At 46.5% G+C, this 22,398-nt stretch overlaps 1 protein-coding gene across 1 annotated transcript in view; it reads right to left on the bottom strand.

Annotated features, from left to right (window-relative positions):
* Positions 1–22,398, bottom strand: part of LOC147673324 (phospholipid-transporting ATPase IK-like) — a 460,742-nt gene that overhangs the window by 47,921 nt on the left and 390,423 nt on the right. Inside the window, exons 24-25 of the mRNA XM_086947163.1 lie at positions 16,743–16,826; positions 2,508–2,747 (exon numbers count right to left, since the gene is read on the bottom strand). Of these exons, the coding sequence (XP_086803289.1) occupies positions 2,508–2,747; positions 16,743–16,826 (324 nt within the window). The remainder of the gene's footprint in view (positions 1–2,507; positions 2,748–16,742; positions 16,827–22,398) is intronic.

Here is a 22,398-nt window from a genome sequence, read left to right as displayed (position 1 = left end):
TCCCTATCCCTGATAGTTTTCTGAGGGAAGGTACGGCAAATTCTACAGTCCTTCACAATATGTGAAGGGTGCAGGCAATAAATACAGTCAGAGTGCTGGTCATCCACATGGACTCTCTTCTTGTAGCAGGTCCCACAAGCTTTGAAAAGAGCCTTCTTTTCAGACATTTTAAGGAATAAAGATCAAAAACTGAGTAGGCACTCAGGGAGACTCCCATACACACGAAGTCCGGTGAAAATCAGAGGAGAACTGCCTGAGCTGGGAAGGTTCTAGAGGGTGAGGACAGCTGATTGGCTAAGGCTACTATTTCAGGTCTTTTTACATAATGATGTAGATAGGCTGCTAAGTTTTGAGGCCTAGTTAGGCCTTTGGGCTTTTCCAGCCTACTACAAGAAATTTTTAGGCACTGCTATTGTATATAATTTACCGTGGGACTCCCGCCTCAACGACGGGGAGTGATTCAGGCATGTGAATCTATGAAAGATACCCTAATACTGGATAAACACCAGAATACATGCAGGCATCCATGCATAAAAACCAGCAAACATGCCGGCAACCATACATAAAGACTAGCAAACATGCAGGCATCCATTTATAAAGATCAACATATATGCAGGCATCCATGCATGAAGACCAGCAAACATACAGTCACCTATGCATAAAGACCAACAAACATTCAGACCTCAGTGCATAACGCAGTGGTGGTTCCTCTATAGGAGCGTCGACCCAGAAAGCGTGAAAAATAAAATGGTAATAAAATTATTTTATTACAATTTTATTTTTTACTCTCTGTAAGCTGAACAAAGGGTGGGGCCATTGCATATTGCTGCTGATTGAATGTTTTTTTAAAGTATGCTCTCGTAGCGCCCCACCATTTTCTTATGCCACCAACCACCACTGACATAAAGATGAGCTAGCATGCAGGAATCCATTCATAAAGACCAGCAAACATTCAGGCATCAGAGCATAAAGACCAGAAACCATTGAGGCATCCATGCATAAAGACCAACAAGAATGTAGGTATCCATGCATAAAGACCAGCAAACATACAGGCATCAGTGCATGAAGACCAGCACACATTCAGGCATCAACACAGGCAGACTGAAAGTTGCATACACCCAGATACAGTTTTTGGTCCACTGATGGATGGATCTGAAGGGCAAAGTTAAGAGAGCAGCAATGGGCACAGGGTAGAGTGCATAAGGGGAGCTCTGGGTAATACCTCAGGAGAACTCTGGGTGAGACCTCAGGAGAGCTTTGGGTGAGACTTCAGGGGAACTCTGGGTGAGATCTCAGAGGAGATCTGGGAAATGTCTCCAAGTGCAGCCCTACGGTGCACTGGGGCATAAGCCTCAGGGGTGCATTTGGTGATATATCTCTGAGGTGCACCTGGTAATGCTTCTCAGGGGTGCAGTGAATAATTGCCGGGCCCTATCCTGCCCTGGAGCACGTCCCTCAGGGTGCATTATGTGATGTGCTCTGTGGGGCACTGGGTAACACTTCTCAGGGGTGCAGTGAATGTCTGATAGGGCCGGGGGTGCAGTGGGTCATGCGCCTCCAGGGATGCATGAGGTCATGCGCTCCAGTGCACTCAGATATAAGCCTTTGATTGTGCAGGGCTCAAGCATCTCTGGGGTGATAAGGTGATGTGCCAATTTGGGTGCACGGAGTCAAACATTGAGGGGGGCACACGTTATGTGTCTCAGGAGCACACTGGACTATGAGCCTCAGTAGTATACTGCTTGTTTATATCGCGCAATGCGTTTCAGAGGTACATTGGGTCACATGACTCAGGAGTATACGCATCATACATCATGTACATTAGGGATACACCATATGATGCGTCACTGGTGTGCAGAGGTTTGTGCACCGATCAGTGGCACTGGGTGAGGTGCATCTGGAGTCAGCTGGGAGATGCAACTCAGGGGTGCACTAGGTTCTGTGCTTAGGTGGTGGACTGGGCGACGCATCACAGAGGTGCACATAGTCATGTGGCTCAAGGGAAAACCAGATCCTGAGCCTCAGGGGTGCAGTCGGTGACATGTTGTAGGTGTGCACTGGATGACGGGTCTGAGGAGTGCAGCGGCTGAAGCGACTCAAGTATGTAGCGGGTTATGAAGCTCACATACGTACTAGCGCAGGTTGGTGCATCTCAGAGATGCACCAACTCATGTGTTCCAGATGTTCACTGGCTGATGTTCCTCAGGAGGGGACATGGTTATGCACCACAGGGGTGTAGAACACAAATCGCTTCAGAAATCACATAGAAGCATGTGTAACTCTCAGGTAAGTGCACAATCCAAATACTTTATGAGCAGTTACCTGGAGGTGAAATGTCATATACATAGTAATAGATTACTTTGTCTGATCTTGCTGAGCTTCAATGCCTCACTCACATTTGCATTCAGGATCACAGCTGGGATACTTTCTTTTTTTTTACTTTGACCACTTGAGGTAGAATGTCATTAGATGAGGTTGTTACTCCCATTACCTCGATGTGCTCTCACCTCAATCGTAAGTGCAAAAACCACCGCTGTGCTGATGGTCGCAGAGAAGGCCTGGAAGTCACAAATCCCATCTGGTCCCGCCGTGTCCCAGAAGGCCGCAAAAGGGATGAAAAAGGTCACGAAAGACGTGAAGGCGCCGTACAGGATGGACCGCAGGAAGTGCGAGTAGTTGAAGAGGGAGTCTGTCTGGCCAACACGGTAGAGTTCTGGCAACCGAAGGCTGGTCTTGGCTCCCACATCCTGAGAGCCAATGAAAGAAAAGGAGACAGGCAGAGTCAGATGTGCTAGGATAGAGACACAAGAAAATAAGCGGGCTACCACTATCCTTCTCTCTCAAACTACTCATTACTATATCACCATAATCCCAAAGCAAGGACTAATGAATGGACAACAACATTTAAAACATGTGGCTATAGAGAGGAAGGACTGCAATAGGCCACACTGAGTCACGTGACTTTAGCAAATGGCCGCACACTCAATCCGCACAAATCAAATCTTCCAATCTGAACAGCTTCCTCCGATGGCTTGGTCAAAGTTGCCAAAGTTGTCAAAGTTATCAATGTCTTGACTTTTCCTCAGAAATATTTAAACAACCTACCTGATTTCGCTAAAAAGGACATTACTTGTGTTTCAAATGCTCTTAACTCAGGAAAGCAGCTCTTCAAATTGTAAGACCAGAAAAATGCAGGAATGAGCAGACCATTTGGCAGTGCCAGTCACCTGCCCCTGGAGCCCTCGAAACATAACGTATGTACAGGCACATGCATCAACCATTTTTGCAAGCGCAAACGGTGCAATTTACAAAAGTCCCCCGTTTGCGCCTGCAAAAAGGGCTTCTGCGATGCATCAACCTGTCAGCCTCTCGCAATTTAAGAAATCGCAAAATATTGAGATTTCTTAAATTGCGATTGCATTTAAGGATTTGCAAATTGCGATTCCTTAAATGCAATGCATGATGGAATCGCAAATTGCGATTTTGCTAATAAGGGGCGCAAATTACCGTCAATTTGTACTTGATGGTAATTTGCAAAAACTTTGAAAAATGCTCTAAAGGGCATTTTTCAAAGTCATAGGTTACAGTGTGTGCGCAACATGCGTGCGCAGATCAATTTCAGGGGTGCAACAGGGTGTCCTTTTGACACCCTTGCACCCTTGAAATTGCATGTGTAATTTGTGAGTACCTATTGGTACTCGCAAATTGGGCATGCAATCTCCCATTCATTCCTACGGGCCTGTTGGCCCATAGGAATGAATTGAAAGGCATTCCTTAATTGTGATTCGCAATTTGCAAGTTGCAATTAAGGAATGTTTGGGAATCGCTAATTTTATAGCGATTCCTACATGCATAGGCTTTTGCGATTCCTTAATTGCGATTCCTTAATAATCGCAATTAAGGAATCGCAAAAGGCTACATTGATGCATGTGCCAATGAGTCTGTTCTTCATTAGTAGGAGCACTTCACTCTACATCAAAGCGAACACGTCTCTAGTCTTGAACTTTTCACCTACTAAACATTATTTCCGGGTGTGCTAGTCTAATTAGTTTCAAGGAACCAAAGCATAACTGCACTATCAAGAGTGCCTTCGTATGTCACATACACTCAAAGACAGGAGACAGTGCCCTTGAAGATCTGGAGGAAGTAGTCAGCCAATTCACCAGTCTACTGGAGTAGGTGCTTTCTGAATAGGCCAGAAAGCTTTCTGCACTCGTATGTCTTCTGGCTTTACAGAAAATAAAGCTATTTGCAGATGGGAGCTCACTAGTCAGTCCACTTTCTCTCTCTACTATTCTTTACTGGGCATATCTGATCCGTGCCCTGCTTGTGTAGCAGAATTAACATAACGGACCCTTAGACAGCTGATGATATCAAAGTATTGAGTCCTTGCACCACCCTTCCTCCTTAACAGAGTTCAGCTTGCTTCTGAGGGTCTGGTGGGAGGGCAAGTTGCAGACATTACTTCTTTTTTTTTTTTGCAGAGTTTTATATAGCGCGAACTTGACCCAAATCGGGTATCAGTGTGCTTTACATAGCACCAGTTGCGTTACATGAGGAAACATTCATTTTTGTTAGGCACGGGGAGATTAAGTGATTTGCCCAGAATCACAGGATGTTCGGCGTCATTACCGAGACTCGAACCCGGTTCCCCAGGTCCGAGGTCGAGCGCCCTAGCCGCTAGACCAAAGTAAATAAATATGAAAGTAAATATGTTATTCGAGCCACCTTCTTAACTTAATGTACCAGATGGAAGTGTCATGACTTCCATATTCCCTAAACTCTATACTACATAGTGGAATGTGAAATGGTTACCAACATTAGACTAGTACCCAAGGTTGGAGGAACCCAGGGGAAGCAAAGAACTACCCAAGGTGAATAGCCAGGAACCCCAAGGCACCAAGGTGCAGAGTGGTTACACCGGGTCAAACATCGATAGGATAACACAGGGTAAGTTGTGATTGGAAGTTTAGAGTTTAGGATCCTGCCCAAAGGACCCTAAAAGAACCACTTGGATCAAAGATACCTGCACCAGGGAGCCAGGTGCATGGGGTGAAGTGGCGTCAGAAACATCCATAGACGCTAATGGAGGTTCATGGAAGAACAGCAGCTACTGAGTCTTGTGGACCAGGCCGGTGGAAACAGGACAAATAATCCAGATGAGAAGAGCCTGGAAGCAGAGGGGACAGAGTCCAAACTACCCGGAGGTGACCAGGAGGCACGGGAGCACAATACCAGCACTGGTTGGAGGTTCCTGCTGTAGCACGGTTTAGAAGAAACACCAGGTGACAATATAGAAACCCAGGAGCCTTTCACGAGCTGTACCACACCAATTGACAGGTGCAGGAAGGTCAGTGGCTGGCAGGACCACCAATAAGCCTTGGCAAATGCAAACAATGGTTCGCAGGAGAAGATGCTTGGTTGCAGAAGAGCAAGGTCTTGAGGACTAATCCAGCAAAGGTAAGTCAGGACCAGCACTCAGCACGATGGAGAGCCAGCTGGACTTGGAGCCCCCTCGAGGACCCTCTGGCAACAGGCACAGCCGGTCGCTAGGAAGCCTCAGCAACACACAGAAGATGAATGCCCATAATGCAAAGGATACAGGCAGGATGACGTGCTTGGAGCTGTGTAGTACTGGACAAAGGGACTACTTGGGCCCTGAAGAGCTTTCATGAAGAAAGCTAACAAGCCTTGGCAATGACAAACAGACACAGTGAACAGGGAGGAGGTCCACGTTAGCTGGAGAGGAATTACAGTCTCCAGACTTGCAGGGAAGACTGGTCAGGCATCTGGAGAGCAAGCATACCATCACCTCTGTTACAGAGTTGGGCAGTGTCCGTGGGACAAAAGGATCAGCAAACCAGTTGTCAAAGTAGAGGGGCTTGCGGATGCAGGGAAGTGACTCCTTCACTTCAAGGGTGATTTCAGTCTAGGATGCAGGCTGAGTCCTTGGTGACTCTGAGGATGCACAGCCATGGAGTTGAAAAACTTTAGAAAGCATAGGGACAAAGATACAGCAGGATTCTTCCTAATGGGAGCAGTCTTCTCATTGGTCCTGGCTTGAAGAACAGCAGAGTTCCAGTGTCCACCAGCAGAATAATCTTTGAACTTTCTTCAGAGCACAGGCAGTTGAATCTAGAAGTTCTTGTTGAGATGAATCTAAGAGCCTACCCTCAGGGAAGCCCTTAAGTAAACCTAAAAATGGGAGGGTCTCTTCAGTGGTGATCAACATATCAGAGAGGGTCAGGGACGCTACTCAGCTGGCTCAGCCAGTCAGATGTTCCCAAGGGGCAAGATTCAAATGGCAGAATCAAGTGGCCACCTGGAGGAGCTCTGGGGCACCTCCTTTTGGAGGAGCTGGTCAGGGGGGTGGACACTCTTACGTCCTTTGTGTGATTTTGTGCCAGAGTGGGAGCCAAGGGCACCTAGACTGGGCAAAAGTGGTTTATACAAAGGGGGCACCAAATGTCGCCTTCAATACAGTCTGGTGGCCCTCGGAAGCGCCCAATCTCTACTTAATTCTAAAGGAGAGGTAGTCACACCTCTCCTTTGCCACAAATCCTATGTTCAGGTTCTCCTACGTGAGTTAGGCTCATCAGCGGGGGGGGGGGGTAGAACAGTGTCTGAGGCTGGCAGCAGGGCGGGCTGGCAGGCAGAGCCTGTAAGGCTACACATGTGGGTATAGGGGGGGTCCTCTAAGGAGCCCCCCAATACATGGTATCATGGAACTAATGCTGGAATGGGTGTAGTTGCTGATTCCAACATATTTGATACCCAACATGACTAGGTTTTGGGTAGCCATTATGTGGCTGGACATCTCGACATGCCAGTGTCCAGTACATAACTTAAAATGGCTGCCCCACACTTACAATCCCAGAGAATGGAGTCTGGGGTTTGTAGGGGTATCTCTGCTCATGCAGGGGTATCCACACACTTAGAACCATATATCCTTCCCTTGGACTAAAGGGCCTACCTTAGGGGTGACTTATAGGTTTGAAGTGTAGTGACCGGGATATAAGGGAAACCTTAGATCTTAAGTGAAGGTTACATGCACCCTGTCACGCAGACTGCAATGGCAGTTCTGCAGACACAGTTTGCATGGGCTCCCATGGGTGGCATAATACAATCTGCAGCCCATGGGAGACCCCTAGTGTACCAATGCCATGGGTACCTCAGTACCATATACGAGGGACGTACAATGGTACCCCTGTATGCCCATTGTGGGGTGTACAAAGAACGTACCAAGGAGTTAAGAGGAGAGAGCACAGTCACTGGGGTCCTGGTTAGCAGGATCCCAGTGAACTACAATCAAAATACACTGTGCCAGAAAGATCCTACTTTCCTACACTTAAAACACATAAAATGTGACCTTTGTGGCATTTTTACTGAGTCATATTTATTGATTACTATCACAGAGTTTACTTCATAAGTGGTGAGATGGTCTGGTGGAAATTTAGTGTGATGGTCAGTTTGGTTCAGCCCAAGTGAATATCCCCATTTGCATTCATTTGAACAACTGTAATGCTCCAAGTGAGGCAGATTGTCCTCTGAACCCTCAAAAAGCTTCTGATTGTGGCTGCCACTCTTTTATGTGGGCGTCTCAGAACTTGGATGTGGCTCTCAAAACTGGACCTTTTGTCACTTTAATGAATCTGCATCAGACCTTCGGAATTTAGCCTTATGTTCTTGCTCATTGGTGCACAAGAGTCCAGCCATCTGGAGATTCAGGGTGACAGCGACACTCATAATCTGCTGGAACTAATGTCCATTCTTGGTCTGGAACAAGTAGTCATGGGGATTTCCCATTCGGGTGGGCATCTACTAGATGGGATATTCACAGACAACCCCTATCTCTCACCTACCGGTTTAGTTCAGCTTGCGAGGTCCGAACATTCCACCATCCTTTTTGTATCTGAACCTTCCCATGGTCTATGATGCAAGGAACTTGCCTGTGCACAGCTATAAGCGTCGGCTATGGCATTCGATTGAGGCTAATGATTTACATGATCTTCTTTCTAACAGCAGGCCCCCAATAGCGAATAACCCATGCCTGGATTAAGTCTGCAATTAATGCTTTAGCTCCTCTTGAAGAGGGATGGTGCGGGAGAGAAAGGCCTCAGAGCCATAGTAAACTGTATACCTTTGTTTTGAAAAAAACGCTATGCCGTAGGCAAGAATGCCACTGGAGGCGTGATTATGATAAGGGGGAGAAGAAAGATGATTGCTAAATACAAAGAAAAAACATTTTCAGTCAAATCGGCTTATTTTACTGATAAATTAAATAATGCAAGTAACTGACCAAAAGACCTTTTTGCCACCTTACAAAAACTCTCTAAACCCCCAGAGGAAAGAACGCAGTGATTGATCAAACTTTCTGTAACTCTCTAGCAATGTTTTTTCCAACAGAAAATGCATGATATTTACAACGCCTTCTCAGTTAGTGAGAAAACTGGAGCTCACTCTACACCACCTAGTAACCTCAACGGTAAGTGTCAAGTTCACTCTTCTGATTCACTCATCAGCCAAACCGCCCATCTTAATCACTCCTCTCCCACTTCCATGGAGCAGGTGGTCAAAATCCTCAGGACTACTAAGTCTGGCTCCTCCACTGACTCTTGCCCTACTAACACTATCGGTCTTTCGAAATCATAGGTTCCCACCTAACTGAGATCTTCAATCTTATTTTACAGACAGGGGTCTGCCCCAATCTTTGGAAAAAAGTGTGTATCTTACCCCTCATAAAAAAGCAAACTTAGACACCTCTGACCCTGACAGTTATCGGCCCATCGCCCGTTTGCCGCTACCTGCTAAGATTATTGAAAAAATTATCAATCATGAACTCACCTCTTTTATCAACAATAATCATCAGCTCAATGATTCCCAGTAGGGCTTTAGGTCAGAGCATAGCACCGAGCTGGCACTCATGAATGCAACTGAGGAAATCAGAAGCACAGTGGACCCAGGCAGGAATTCTGCATTGATCCTGATGGACCTCTCAGCGGCATTCAACATCGTCGATTACGGTCAGTTGATCAGCCATCTCCAGGATCTAGGCATAACTGGCTCTGCCTTATCTCTTCTCAAATCTTTTTTAACAGACCGAGAGCAAGTAGTGGACATTGGTAACTCAGTCTCTGCTCCTTTTCAGCTCCCGTGTGGTGTGTCTCAGGGCTCCTTCCTTAGGCCCTCTCTTTTTACCCTGTACGTCACCCCTCTGACACAACAAAATAAATCTTTTGGGTTTGCCATAGTGTCATACGCTGACGACACCCAGATTATTCTCTCTGTATCAAGCAGCTCCCAGAACGTAGCTTCCAGGTTTCACCAGTGCATGCAACAGATTAGCAAATGAATGCTCCAAAACTGCCTGAGGCATAACTCGGGTAAGACCAAGGTTTTGCTTTTCAGATCCAAAAGTTTCTTCTGGACACCCAGCTGGTAGGCCCCTGGTCTGGGTAATCTGCCCATCCCACCCTTGAGTTAACACATTAATGCAATCGCCTCTTCCATCTTTCACATCCTAAAAATTTACAAGAAATTTTGCCTATGTATTCCGGAGACCCTCCAGAAAACAGTCGTCTCCGCCCTTAGCTTGTCCAGGCTGGACTACTGCAACAGCCTCTTCGCTGGCCCGTAGAAGGGGCTACTGGCCAGATTCCAGGTTCTGCAAAATGCGGCTGCCCAATTGCTGTTGAAAATTCCCTGGTGGCAGTCCCCCAGACCATCGCTTGTTCATCTTCATCGGCTACCTACGCAATCAAGGATCAATTTTAAAGCCCTATGTATTTCCTTTAGAGCCCTGCATGGGGTTGGTCCCAAGTACTTTAAACATAGGTTCTCCTGGTACCCTCCCTATGAGAGCTTCTATTCTCTTCTGCCAACCTAGTTGAGGTCCCCAAGTACCGGCTCGAGAAGTGGGGTGGCAGGAGCTTTGTTGCTGCCACTTCCAAACTGTGGACTTGCTGCCCTCTCACCTTAGATAAGCCTTAGATTTGCTGCGGTTTAGGAAAGCTCTCCTAACCTGGCTCTTTATTCAGTAACTACAGCTTGGCTCGATCCCATCTCCCGCTGGTTCTTTTTGCTCAGTTTGTGTAGCACCTAGACGTCTCCGGGCATTAGTTTGCGCTCTACAAATATACATCATATCACATCATATCACATCATATGTGTAAATGTATTTGAGCTTATATAGTGCACAACTACCCGCAGTGGGTTTCCCGGCGCTTGCTTAGGGAACCCGTCCTGGTATTCCCCTGTGAGATAACCCCGGCAGGGTATCCACAAGGTGAAAGCCAGGCATCCCGCCGCGAGGGGCCATTGTGGAGATTAAGCAAGCTATTGCCCAGAGTCGCAGAGTGTGAACCCGTGAGTCGAGAAGGCACCGGAGCGAGAATTATCGAGTCCGTGGAATTTTTAGTCCAAGACCCGCCGAGGCAGGGAATTGAACCCTGGTCCAGGGCCGATGTCAGCTTCCGGGTCTGCCGCCTCTAACCCCTGAGCCACACTTCTCCCTGACTTCTTTGACCCAGTCAGCAGTTGTCAAATGTATTCAATTCACAACCTGAACTGCCTAACTCGCAACCTCTGTGTTCACCACATTTGCAACTCCCAATGAAGTGTATCTATAAGACCTCCAACATGGTGACTTGGTCATGCAATCCATTGTCATGTTATGTTATGTACACTGCCACTCAATTCTAGATGAGTTATGACTGAAAAGCCAGAGAGAAAAAACATGTTTTTTCAGTGCTTTTTGGAAACCAAGATGATTGTCGATCATGCACAAGTACAGGGGATGTCATTGCAATGTTTGTCCACCACAAAGAAGAGGAATGTCTAACTAGGCGAGAACAACGTACTTCGGGAATCGCAAGAAGGAACTGGGAAGAAGGCCTTAGAGAGCAAGACACAGAATATTAGAAGAATTTTAATTTCAATTAAAGATATCGAAAACTAGTTCGGTGGAAGGCTCGTGGACCAGAGAGAGGCCCTTAAATGTATAACCAATAGGAAAGGGGAGCCAGCTCAAAGAGGCAAAGTAAGAAGAGAGCTGGACCCAATGACGGACGTAGAAATGAGTGTTGCTTGCCTCTGAGCAGATTTTTCGCTATTGGAATACATAACTCTCCATATTTGACAGATCTAGTCATGTATTTAAGTGGTTTTTTAGGTCTCGCGACCTATCAATGCGCGCAAGCGCATTGAGCAGAGCGAGAATTCAAGTGCTTGAAATCCTCGTCAAACCAAGGGCTTCTTGCGCTGCGGTTTTCATTAAGTTCACGTGAATCACGTGACCAAACAAGCACCCGCATTCACGGATGCACAGCACATCAAAGGGCTTCTCCCAGCGTGCGCTGTGCGGCTTCTCCTCCCCTAATTATTCATGGCCGGCCGCAGGCCGGCCGTACTTTCAGTTTCCCGGCCGCTCTGCATTATCAGGTACGTGTTGTTTTACTTTGTCTCCTAATTATTCATGGCCGGCCGCAGGCCGGCCGTACTTTCACTTTCCCGGCCGCTCTGCATTATCAGGTACGTGTTGTTTCACTTTGTCTCCGTGCGTGCGTCTCCCTCGTGGTTTTCCCCCACCACTCCTCACAGTCCCCGATTCGTCTTTCCTTTGCCATTTACTGTCTCCTCTCCCCTCCCATTCGCCGCCATTCCATGTGTCTCCGTCTCCCTCCTGGTTTTCCCCCACCACTCCTCACAGTCCCCGATTCGTCTTTCCTTTGCCATTTACTGTCTCCTCTCCCCTCCCATTCGCCGCCATTCCATGTGTCTCCTTTTCACTTCACTGTCTGGCACAGCCATCCTCACGCCGTCCCGTGCCTTCACTTTCTGCCTCTCGTACTCTCCCTACTTTATTATGTCTCGCCCCACCCCATCCCTCGCTCTCTTTCATTCACCATCTGTCCCCCCTACTCCGCCCTTCTCCTTTCACTCAGTCATTCTATTCTTACCCCTCCTTAATTCACCACTACCTCACCCTTCTGTTATTTTCTTTCCTACTCTCGCCTCTATCAGTTCTCTTCTTTTCCACACTTTTCCCTCTTTGCTATCTCACCCTTCGCTACTCTCCTGTCCTCTCCTCCATTCTCTTCATCCGTTCTTCCTCCAATGTCCCCTCTCAGTGCTAGTAGGTGCTATTGCATCTGTGTTGTTTGCGCCTTGCCTGGCCGCTCCTTCCCCGTCTCTGAGAATTTAGGGGCCAGATGTAGGTAAATTAGATTTACCGATTTTTAATTACCGATCTTTACCAATTCGGAAATAAAAAATCGGTAAATCTAAAGAGTGGATATGTAGGTATTTCCAGATGTGGAAATACCGATTCTGTAACAATCGGTAGTTACCGATTCTGTAAATACAGAATCGGTATTTCCCATTGGTTCCTATGGGCTTTGAAGCCCATAGGAATCAATGGGAAATACCGATTCTGTATTTACAGAATCAGTAAATACCGAATTTTGCAAGGGTGCAGGGGGTGTCACTATGACACCCTCTGGCACCCCACAAATAGGCATGTGCGCCATGTGGCACACAGACAAGCCCTAAGGGCATGTCTGTCTGTCACATGGCTAGGTGTGCATGCACACATGTGCATGCACACCTGAATTCGGTATTTTACCACACAATAGGATTGTCTGGTAAAATACCGATTTTGTAGGGCCTTTGGGACTCAGAAGAGTCCCACCTACATCTGAGATTTACCGAATTGGTAAAAATACCGATTCGGTATTTTACAGAATCGGTAAATTTACCGATTCGGTAAATTTACCGATTCTGTAAAATTGTCCCCCTACATGCCAATCCTTGAATACCGGTCGGTAACGGCCGAAAATACCGATTTTCGGCCGTCACCGACCGACCTACAACGGGCCCTTAATTTTTAAAATTATATGTTGTTATTTCACATCAGCTTTTTTTCTTGTGTAGCTCTACACTGCTCTTTCACCCATTGCTTCCCCTACCCGCCCCCCCACCAGGCTCTCCCGCCCCCATCCGGCTTCCCTTGTTCCCTCTGCTTTTTTTTCTTGCTTTCCCGGTTTTAGCTTGTTTCGTTTCTATTTTTCGCTTCCCATCGTTTTCTTGTTTTCCCCCTACCTTTCTCATCACGTTGCTCGTCATTTCCTTGTTTTTTTGTTGTTGCAGTTACTCCCATTTAATACCCACTTTTCTGTGCACTTTCATTGCCGCTATTCTATACCTCGTAGATTTTTTTTATATTCATAAGAGTGTTGTTTGCTTTTCAGCCGTCGCTCATGTGCCCCTCTCTCCCAAACTACTTTCCATGTTGCTCTGTCGCCAGCATCCTTCTCCCCCACCCGCCAGCGTCCTTCTCCCCCACCCGCTCTACACGGCTCTTTCACCCATTGCTTCTCCTACCTACCCACGCCCTCTGTTACTTCACCTCACCCACACCTCACTGCTCTCCTCTTCGCCCCCGCCCTCTGGTGTTCCTCATGCACTCCTACCTGCTCCCTCCATGTGACTACCGCCACAAACCCTGGCCCTCTGCGTTACTTCTCCCAACCTGCGCCTTCAGCATTGCTTCTCTCCCAACCTACTTTCCATGTTGCTCTGTCGCCAGCGTCCTTCTCCCCCACCCGCTCTACACTGCTCTTTCACCCATTCCTTCCCCTACCTACCCACGCCCTCTGTTACTTCACCTCACCCACACCTCACTGCTCTCCTCTTCGCACCCGCCCTCTGGTGTTCTCTCCTCTTCGCCCCCGCCCTCTGGTGTTCCTCCTGCACTCCTACCTGCTCCCTCCATGTGACATCCGCCACAAACCCTGGCCCTCTGCGTTACTTCTCCCAACCTGCGCCTTCAGCATTGCTTTTGCCCACACCGACCCTCCGTCTTTCTCTGCTATCAGCAGGTTAAAAAAAAAAAAATATTTACGTTTCCAGTTCCGTAAATTTAAAAAAGTGTCATTTTGTAGGCATGAGCATTGGTGGATCATACACTCCTTCAAAATAACGTGACCGCCACGTAATAGCGCCTTCATATACATAGACATAATTTTGTGTTATCTTGTCTCGGTTTATATTCGTGCCACACAACCTACACAATCTGCCCCAACCATCCTTATTTCTTGAACCCGCTCTAAAATGTAGACTCACTTTTGAGTGTTTCCACTCCCAACCCCCATCGTAGCCTTTAACTTTCAAATTAGGTTTTTATGTTTTGCAACTAGTTTCATAACTAATATCCCTTGAATATACAGAAGTTGTACGCTTCCTATGACTAGAAGGACATGTTTTTTAACTTTTGCAACTAGTTTCATGTTTTAATGTAACTGAGGAGCTTTAAACGTCGGGGGTGCAGTAACTGCAACTCATTCCTCCGGACTGATTCACCCTGCAAATGCTTCACAAAAGTTATTTACAAAAGTTTAAGCTATTTCCATTATAAATTAAAATCACTTTTATTTAAGTATTAATTATTTAAAACAATTAAAAGCCATTGTAATTTGTAATATCAATACATCTAAGTCACGTAAATAAAACATGTTGCATTACAAATACTATAGGTGTCACATTTGCAGAAGTTATAACTATTGGCATTGTAAATGACAAAGCGATTAATTTAGCTATTTTCAAAACCAACACATAAATAAAAAAAATTGTCATTTACAAGACCAATAGCTCAAACTTTCCTACTGCGAGTCCTATTGGCAACGCCAGTGCTTGTTTTAATAGCTAGTCCGACAATTTCAAGCCAATACAAGGAATCTTGTTTATTTACTTACAGGTATTCCCCTTCGGGCTATATTGCGTGTTGCTTGGGATGGGTCAGGGTGGTCTAACTTGGGTCCATGCGGGAACAGATCCAGGATAGACTTTTAGGACATCCAAATTGAGTATTTTTTACTGACTATTAATGTAAATGGGTGCCATGTACATAGGCAGTGATTTTATTTAAAATTTGACATAGATTTTGCCCATGTCTACCAATTTGGGGTACTGTGAGAGGGCCTATCATTTTGCCTCATTTTCTTGCAGGTACCCTTGGAAGCCCTGGTCTGTTCCCGATCGCTAACCCAACTGGAGGCTCACACAGCACAACCAGGAGGACCCCACTTCCACACTCTTATGAGTCAGGGTAGGAATCCCTTGAAAACCTCACGTTTAATCACCATCATTCCTTAAGCATTGCCCCTGAAAAGTCTTTCACAGAACCCTCTCTGTGTCCATCACTTCCTGGTACGACTCCAAGGGGCACATCTCCTTCCTTAATGGTAAGCCCCAGGAGTTGTTAGCATCCACTACATCTCTCTTTCTCCACTCATGTCTCCAGGCCCCCCTCTCTGTCATGTTCTCGCTTTCATCTATATCTTCCTGTTTCACTCTTCCCATTCCATCCTCGTCCCAGAGGAGACGACATCTGCCTACTACAAAAATCTACATCTTGTCTGGGTCAAATTTGAGCCAATTGTTGTTTATTTATCTTGAAATGTTACAAAGGCACTCGTGGATCTCTGAAGCAGCATGCGAAGGACCGGTCAGCCTAATGAGCAGTTGAACGTCATCAGTATAGGTGTAGAAATGACAACCGAACAAACGAACAAAGGGGGCCAGTGACTCGACATAGATATTAAACAGGTAATAGTATAGGGAAGACCCCTGTGGCACCTCGTAGTTCACAGGATTACTTTTGGAGTTGAAGATCCCAACAGATATTTTTTGTGTGCGGTTGCTCAGGAAAGAAGAGAACCTGCACAGGTCTCAGCCTGATGTCAGGAAGTGTTGTGCTGCGGAGCCACACTAACATTTTTGGAGGTTTTTTGCCTTTGGGTTTTTTCCTCAGTTCCTTCTGCAAGACACTATCTGCGTAGGCGCTCTAAAGTGTCGGCAGCATTGTGGCTGCTAGAAGGGGTCGCCCTTACCTCTGACAAACCGGAACCGTGAAGAACTGGGCTCCAAGATCCGTGCGCAGTCTGAAATGTTTAGCTAGACGCTCTTCTCCTGAGAGAGCAGACCAGTGTGAGGGCCACTTTCAGTGCTGGTTTATCCGCTGGGCTGCAGCAGAAGGGGCCCATCCACTGATCTTTTAAAGGATGCTTAAAGAGCAGCTTCTATTCAAACCCCCCTGTTTTAGGAGGCAAGGTACGGGAGGGTTTAATCTGGGAGGAGGGTTTACATTTTAATAGGACATGCTGTTAGACTAAACAACTGAGCAATACTGAATAGTGAGAATCTGTTATTTGAACGCAAATAATAGGTCCAATAGAAGGCAGCAAAGTGCGAAGGGAGTTGAATTAATTGGTGTATGTTGCAGTCGATAAAATAGTTACTCACCTCTTTAACGTGTTTTGTTTTTATGATAATTGGGGTGAAGTTTAAGTTTATCTATCTATCGGTCTATCTATCTCTCTATCTATCTATCTAGCTATCTATCTATCTATCTATCTATTTATCTATCTATCTATCTATCTATCTATCTATCTATCTATCTATCTATCTATCTTTTCATCCATCCATCCCTCGACCTCACACTCGCCTGCTCCCACCTTCCCCCGCCTTCCTCTTTCTCGCTCACTCTCACTGCTCTGCCCCCATGCCTCCCCGCCCCATGCGCTTCTATTTAGGCACAAGAGGAGTTAGGACCTCCATGACATTATGCTGGTTAGGAGGCAGCAACCACGAGGTGCTTCTGATTCAGAAGGAAGGCATGCACCCTGTCCTTGTCAGTGCTTAGATTCAGCAGTTCCTTGTGTTGTATGCACATTTGTCAGCCATACCTGGTCGAGTACCCCCATGCAGAGAGCTGGGTAGACTGTGTAGACCATGGGCTGGAGAATCAGGAACCAGAAGTCAAAAATAAGCTGGAGGAGAAAACAAAGAACCATGACTTAGAGGCAAGAGAGGCACAGCAGCATCATGTATACATTTATTATTTGTTTAGTGTGGTCATAATTACTTGATTCCGTTACATTGAAAAAACAAACACTCATTGCCTAAACACAGGTGAATGTAAGTTGAAACCATCCAGAGTTGCCTATGAGTTGAGTTAGCGGTACAAAAGGGGGAGGTGAAGGACGGAGCATCTGAACCAATCAAACACTCACACCCAGTCAAAAGATCTGGGTTTGATCCATGAGTTGAGTTAGCAGCATGTGGACTCCTGGGCATGTTCTCCATTTATCACTGTAGCTACATGAGACCCCGTGACCTGCCTCCCTTGCCCTGCCTGCTATCGCCGCCGCTTGTACCCTCCAATCCACTCCCATCCCCTTCCCTCCGCTGTTCTTCTCTTTCCCCTCATTCCCATCCTTTCCACCCTCTCCTCCACTCACTACTGTCCCCACTATTCCACGTGCTGCCTCCCGTTCTTCTCTGTCCTTCCTTAGCCTTCTCCTTTTGAGTGGGTGAAGGGCGCTGCCCCTAGCATGCTGGCTCCAGCCCTGCCAGTGGAGAAGTGTGGCTCAGGGGTTAGAGGCAGCAGACCTGGAGCTTGAGTTCGGCCCGGGACCAGGGTTCAATTCCCCGCCTCGGCGGGTCCTGGGCTCAAAAATTCCACGGACTTGTTAATTCTCGCTCCGGTGGCTTCTCGACTCACGGGTTCACACTCTGCGACTCTGGGCAATAGCTTGCTTAATCTCCACAACGGCCCCTCGCGGTGGGATGCCTGGCTTTCACCTTGTGGATACCCTGCCAGGGTATCTCACAGGGGAATACCAGGACGGGTTCCCTAAGCAAGCGCTGAGATGCCCCAGGGTAAGTCGTGCGCTATATAAGTTTCATTCATTTCATTTCATTTCCATGCACATCAATAGGAGCTGTGAAGGGTAGCACAGCTCTTACCTGGGCGCGCCCCTTGATACTTCTAGATGTATTTTCCTTGCCTTCCTTAAGTTATTCAAAAACAAACTGGAGGTTGATAAAAGGCTAAGGGTGGAATAAGAGCTCAATCCTGTGATGTCATTGGAGACCAAAGGGGATGTGATGCCGATATTTCTTGGAAATGAAATAAAGTGCCACCACTGGTGCCTGCATCCCAGTGGTAGCAGAAAGTCACGGAGACAACAAAGGACGAACAGCTGCATTGTTTTCAGACTCAGAGCACGAACACTTTGGTCCAATAGCCTGAAAAACAGGCCTTAAAAACAGAAGGGCAACTACCCGAACTACTAACAGAAGAGCGCCAATCACCCCTGATAACAAAGGCTTTGAGATGGCTACAGTATATGGTCCAAAAAGGCCATGCTGGGTATACACATGCGAGCGGGTTGCCACTACCGTGCTTGCCCTTTCCTTTCCTTGGAAAAGCAAATAGGCTGAGGCAGATGGAGGCATTCTGGAGCTTTAACAAAGAGGGATGCTATTGCTGCCCACCCATGCAGGTTCCAACATGAGTGTTCCAGATGTGAAAACAAACACCCAGTGCTTCTGTGTGGGGCAGGGCAGATGGTGAGGGGCATTGGTAGGGGCAGAGATGACAATCAAGAGGTGCTGGGGAAGGGCAACTAGGACATTTAGGGTGGAGAAGATGAGAGCAGCAGTGCCCGAAGAAGAGAATGGTGACGTTACTGAGTGACCTTTTTATTCTCAGGGATTTTGTATACCTTATTCGGGCCCGTGGGTGGGGCGATGAGCTCAGAACCTCAAATCTTGCGCAGTGCAGTCTGGAGGGGTAAGTGATAAACCGATGATTGAAGTGTTGGAGGCTTGCCAGCGGGCCATTTCAATACAATTCCTATGCCAGATCTGCTTCTATCCCCCTTAGGTATGGTGCCTAAGAAGGATGCTGGTTAGTTCTGTCTGATACAACATTTCTAGTGCCTGGAGGGGAGCGCAATAAGTGACTTCTTCAGAGATCAAAATGACTGTGTAGTGAAATATTCACATGTTTATTTAGCAATAACGATGCTCGAAGAATGCGGCACAGGAACGGAAAGGAGGAAGGCAGACATAAACTCTATGTTTTATCTGCTGACGGTACATGATGTGAGACTTTCATCTGTTGGGCCTTCAGCTTGCGGGCCAGTCCCTCGTGCATGAGGCCATGTCGATGGGGTGCTCAGTAGCTTGTGTACATTAGTCCAGTTAGTTGTAAGACATGGGTGAGGCCAGACAAGGTCTGCACTACAGCGATAATTTTTAGGTCGTGCCTGGGCAGCGCATGTGCTGCTCCGCGAGCCATGTAGTATTGGAGTATGGCTTTGAAGCCCTGCCAACTCTCCGCCCATATTTTTCATTGGCTTGTGTCCTTGTTCTTTGTAAACACTGGCTTCCAATTTATTATTAGGCTTTGATAGTCTCTTCTAGGTACCGCCTTGTCTGCTTGTGTAACCTCCCATGGTGACTGGCCCTTTTTATTTCTGTTGCGACACAGCATGTTTTATTTAGTCTGTAAGCACTATTTTCTTTAATGAGTTTCTCCTACTGCAGGCATGACGTGCTTTCCTCGCCATGCCCGCTTTCATTTTCAAGCAGCCCAAGACAATAGGTCTTGCATTTATAAGAGTTTGAGCTATCGCCATTGTAAATGACAATAGCTTAAACTCTCGTAAATGCGAGACCTTTTGCATTGTAAATGCTTGTTTTTTTGTGGGCAGGGCAGAGTTGACAGGAGACAGGGGGTTCTGTCATCCCATGAAAAGACAGAGGGCCTGAGCACCCAATTGAGGATGGAGTGGTGCAGTTGATTGGTGTTAGCACATTTGAATGCTGCCTGTAGAGTAATTGCTCCAGGCAAGGTCTCTGCCACTCATTATGAAAGGGTCAACCCTGACCCAACACAGGATATGGATTATAGACACAGGGAGGAAGGACATGGAAATGTGGTTACTTTTTTTGGAGTAGTACAATGGAAGGACGTTGTAGCTTCTGGACAACTCGATGTACTGGGCAGTCCGGCAGGCAGTGGAGGGCCTGGTTTGTACTGGAGAGGTCGTCGCTGTGCAAACGCATGGCCACAGAGCTGGAAGCAAAGGAGGCACAGCATAGGATTCTTGCAGTCATTTACTTTGGTGCTGGCTGCTCTGGGATCAGCCCCTGGGAGATAGTGGGGTTACGTGTTGAAGGATAAAGGAGTGATTTTCAACAGGTTAAAGAAGGAGATAACTAGGGAGACTTTGGGGTACTGTAATAAGTGGAAGATAGGAGTTGTAAGCCACGTGGGTATCGTAGTCGAATGCCGGGTGCTGTTCTGCCATAACAATGTTCACTTGTCCCTACAGGGCAACAGGATTTATTTGGAAAAATTAATGGAGGTGGTAGGGATCTTCATGCAAACTGATCACTTTTGGGGGAATAATGCCTCATGGAACAAGAATTGGGGGGCTGGTAATGGAAGGAAGGTAAGACTGATCGTGGGGCAGGCAGGATGGGTAACAAAGAGAAACGAATGCCGGCAAAGGTGAAAAGATCAGAGTAACAAAGAGATCTAAGGTTGGTCAATTGTTAGCTAAAAGTTATATTATTTCGAATGAGTGGGGTGGAGATTTGTAGGGGTGGGAGATTGTTTAGAGTATGGTGGGAAGGGTTAGGCCTTATTTGTTAGTGTGCTGTTTAGGGAAGGTAGAGTTTAAGGCATAGGCAAAGGATGTGCGTGTTGTCAGTCTAACCTGACCCCCAATAATAGCAGCCTTTACGTCTGATCCAAGCATGGGGTCAGGTTGTTTCCTCTCCCAACAGAAATGTTGCGCTCTTGAGCATCAGAGGCCCTGGCATCATAAGGCTCGACCAACAGTCTGCGCTGGTCTGGGCAGATTCTCAAGTATGGAACTCTTGAGTAGGTCCCTCTTGAATTGCCTTTTAAAACATATGGCTAAGCTATTAGGTCAATATATTTAAATCACGCTGCTCTACACGCACCGTTTGGATTCAATTTTGAATATTCCCATATTTTCTTGGTGGGATTCCCCATGCTGAGCTAGGCATTGCTGTTCATTGCAAGGTGGGCGAGTAGGAACAGATTTACCAGAGTTACATTAGCTTTCCAGTCCCACCCTGGCAGTATTTGCAAACACAGTGCATTCTGAAGATTTCCAAATTTATTTTGTGAACTAGCCAAAGTGCAAAAGGTTCTTTTTTTCATGTGCTCTAGTGCAAAGCGTGAAAACTATTTTGTGAATCATTTGAGGAGTAGATTTGGCTTGCTTTTAATTTATTGTGTTTACATACACAGTTCTTATGCTGCCGGGCAGCAAGCTTAGAAAGCTGCCCAACTGCATAGTTGAGAAAATATATACATGTTAACATGTAGTTGAATAGGAAATAGAAATGAATATGTATGCATTCCGAGTCCTACTTAGGTGTAAGTGAAGCAGCAAAAGAAAACAAGTTACTTACCTGTAACTTTGGTTCTCCAGTATTGGTAACTTTCATAGATTCCCATAGCTTGTATCATTCCCCGTCGTCGGAATGGGAGTCACGGTAACAAAATAACATAGCAGTAGGTACAAAAGAGAAAGAAAAAGGCCTAGGCCTCATACCCTTTTGTGGCATATCCACCTCTTTTTGCTAAAGAGACCAAAGCAAAGCAACAGCCAATCAGATTAGCCTCACCCCATAGAACCTTCTGAGAGAACCTCAGAGCCTCAGATTTTCGTAGCCGTTGTGTAACAGTATAACCAAACTTGCTGAGGGCTGAGCTTTCCCAAGAGAGGAGGGTGGGCACATGGGAATCTATGAAAGTTACTATCTATGAAAGAACCAAAGTTACAGGTAAGTAACTTGTTTTCTTACTCCAGTATTGGAACTTTCATAGATTCCCATAGCTTGTATCAGAGTAGCTAGCAGTCAGAGAGACAATTTTGCTCCCTCTTTATCATCTCTTCCTCCATTACCACTTTAAAATTTTTTTTTAACATGAATCAACAGTACAATCACATAAAGAACACAAAGCAAAATGTGCATGTAACAGTAAGAAAAGGAAGGAGGGAAGAAAAGAAAGCTCACCAATCAATGGAAGAGGTTCCTCAGGACTGCCTGGCCTACAGCCGTGTCTTCTTGTGCCGAGGTTTCCAGGCAGTAATGCCTCGTGAAGGTGTGCATGCTGATCCAAGTTGCAGCCCTGCAAATGTCTTTAATGTGAACTCCCACAAAGAGAGCCGTAGAGGAAGCCATGGACCTTGTCGAGTGTGCTCTAACTCTGCCTTGTAGTAGTTTGCCCGCTGCAGAGTGACAGAACTGTATGGCACTGGAGATCCATCTAACAATGCCCTGCTTAGACAGGGGTAAGCCTTTGTGGGTAGCACTAAATGCGATGAATAATTGAGATGATTTTCGAAATCCTTTAGTGCGGTCCAGATAAAATTTCAAGCATCGCTGCACATCCAGCGAATGAAGTGCCTTTCCGCCGGTGTGGAAGGTTGCGGAAAGAAAGCCTTAAGAATTACTGGCTCGTTTAAATGAAAGTCCGAAGGCACTTTTGGTATGAACTTCGGATTA

The sequence above is a fragment of the Lissotriton vulgaris genome, chromosome 12, assembly GCF_964263255.1.
Source record: "Lissotriton vulgaris chromosome 12, aLisVul1.2, whole genome shotgun sequence".
NCBI lineage: Eukaryota > Metazoa > Chordata > Amphibia > Caudata > Salamandridae > Lissotriton > Lissotriton vulgaris.
Note: the sequence above shows the minus strand (reverse complement) of the source record. Positions and strands in the feature narration are given on the sequence as shown.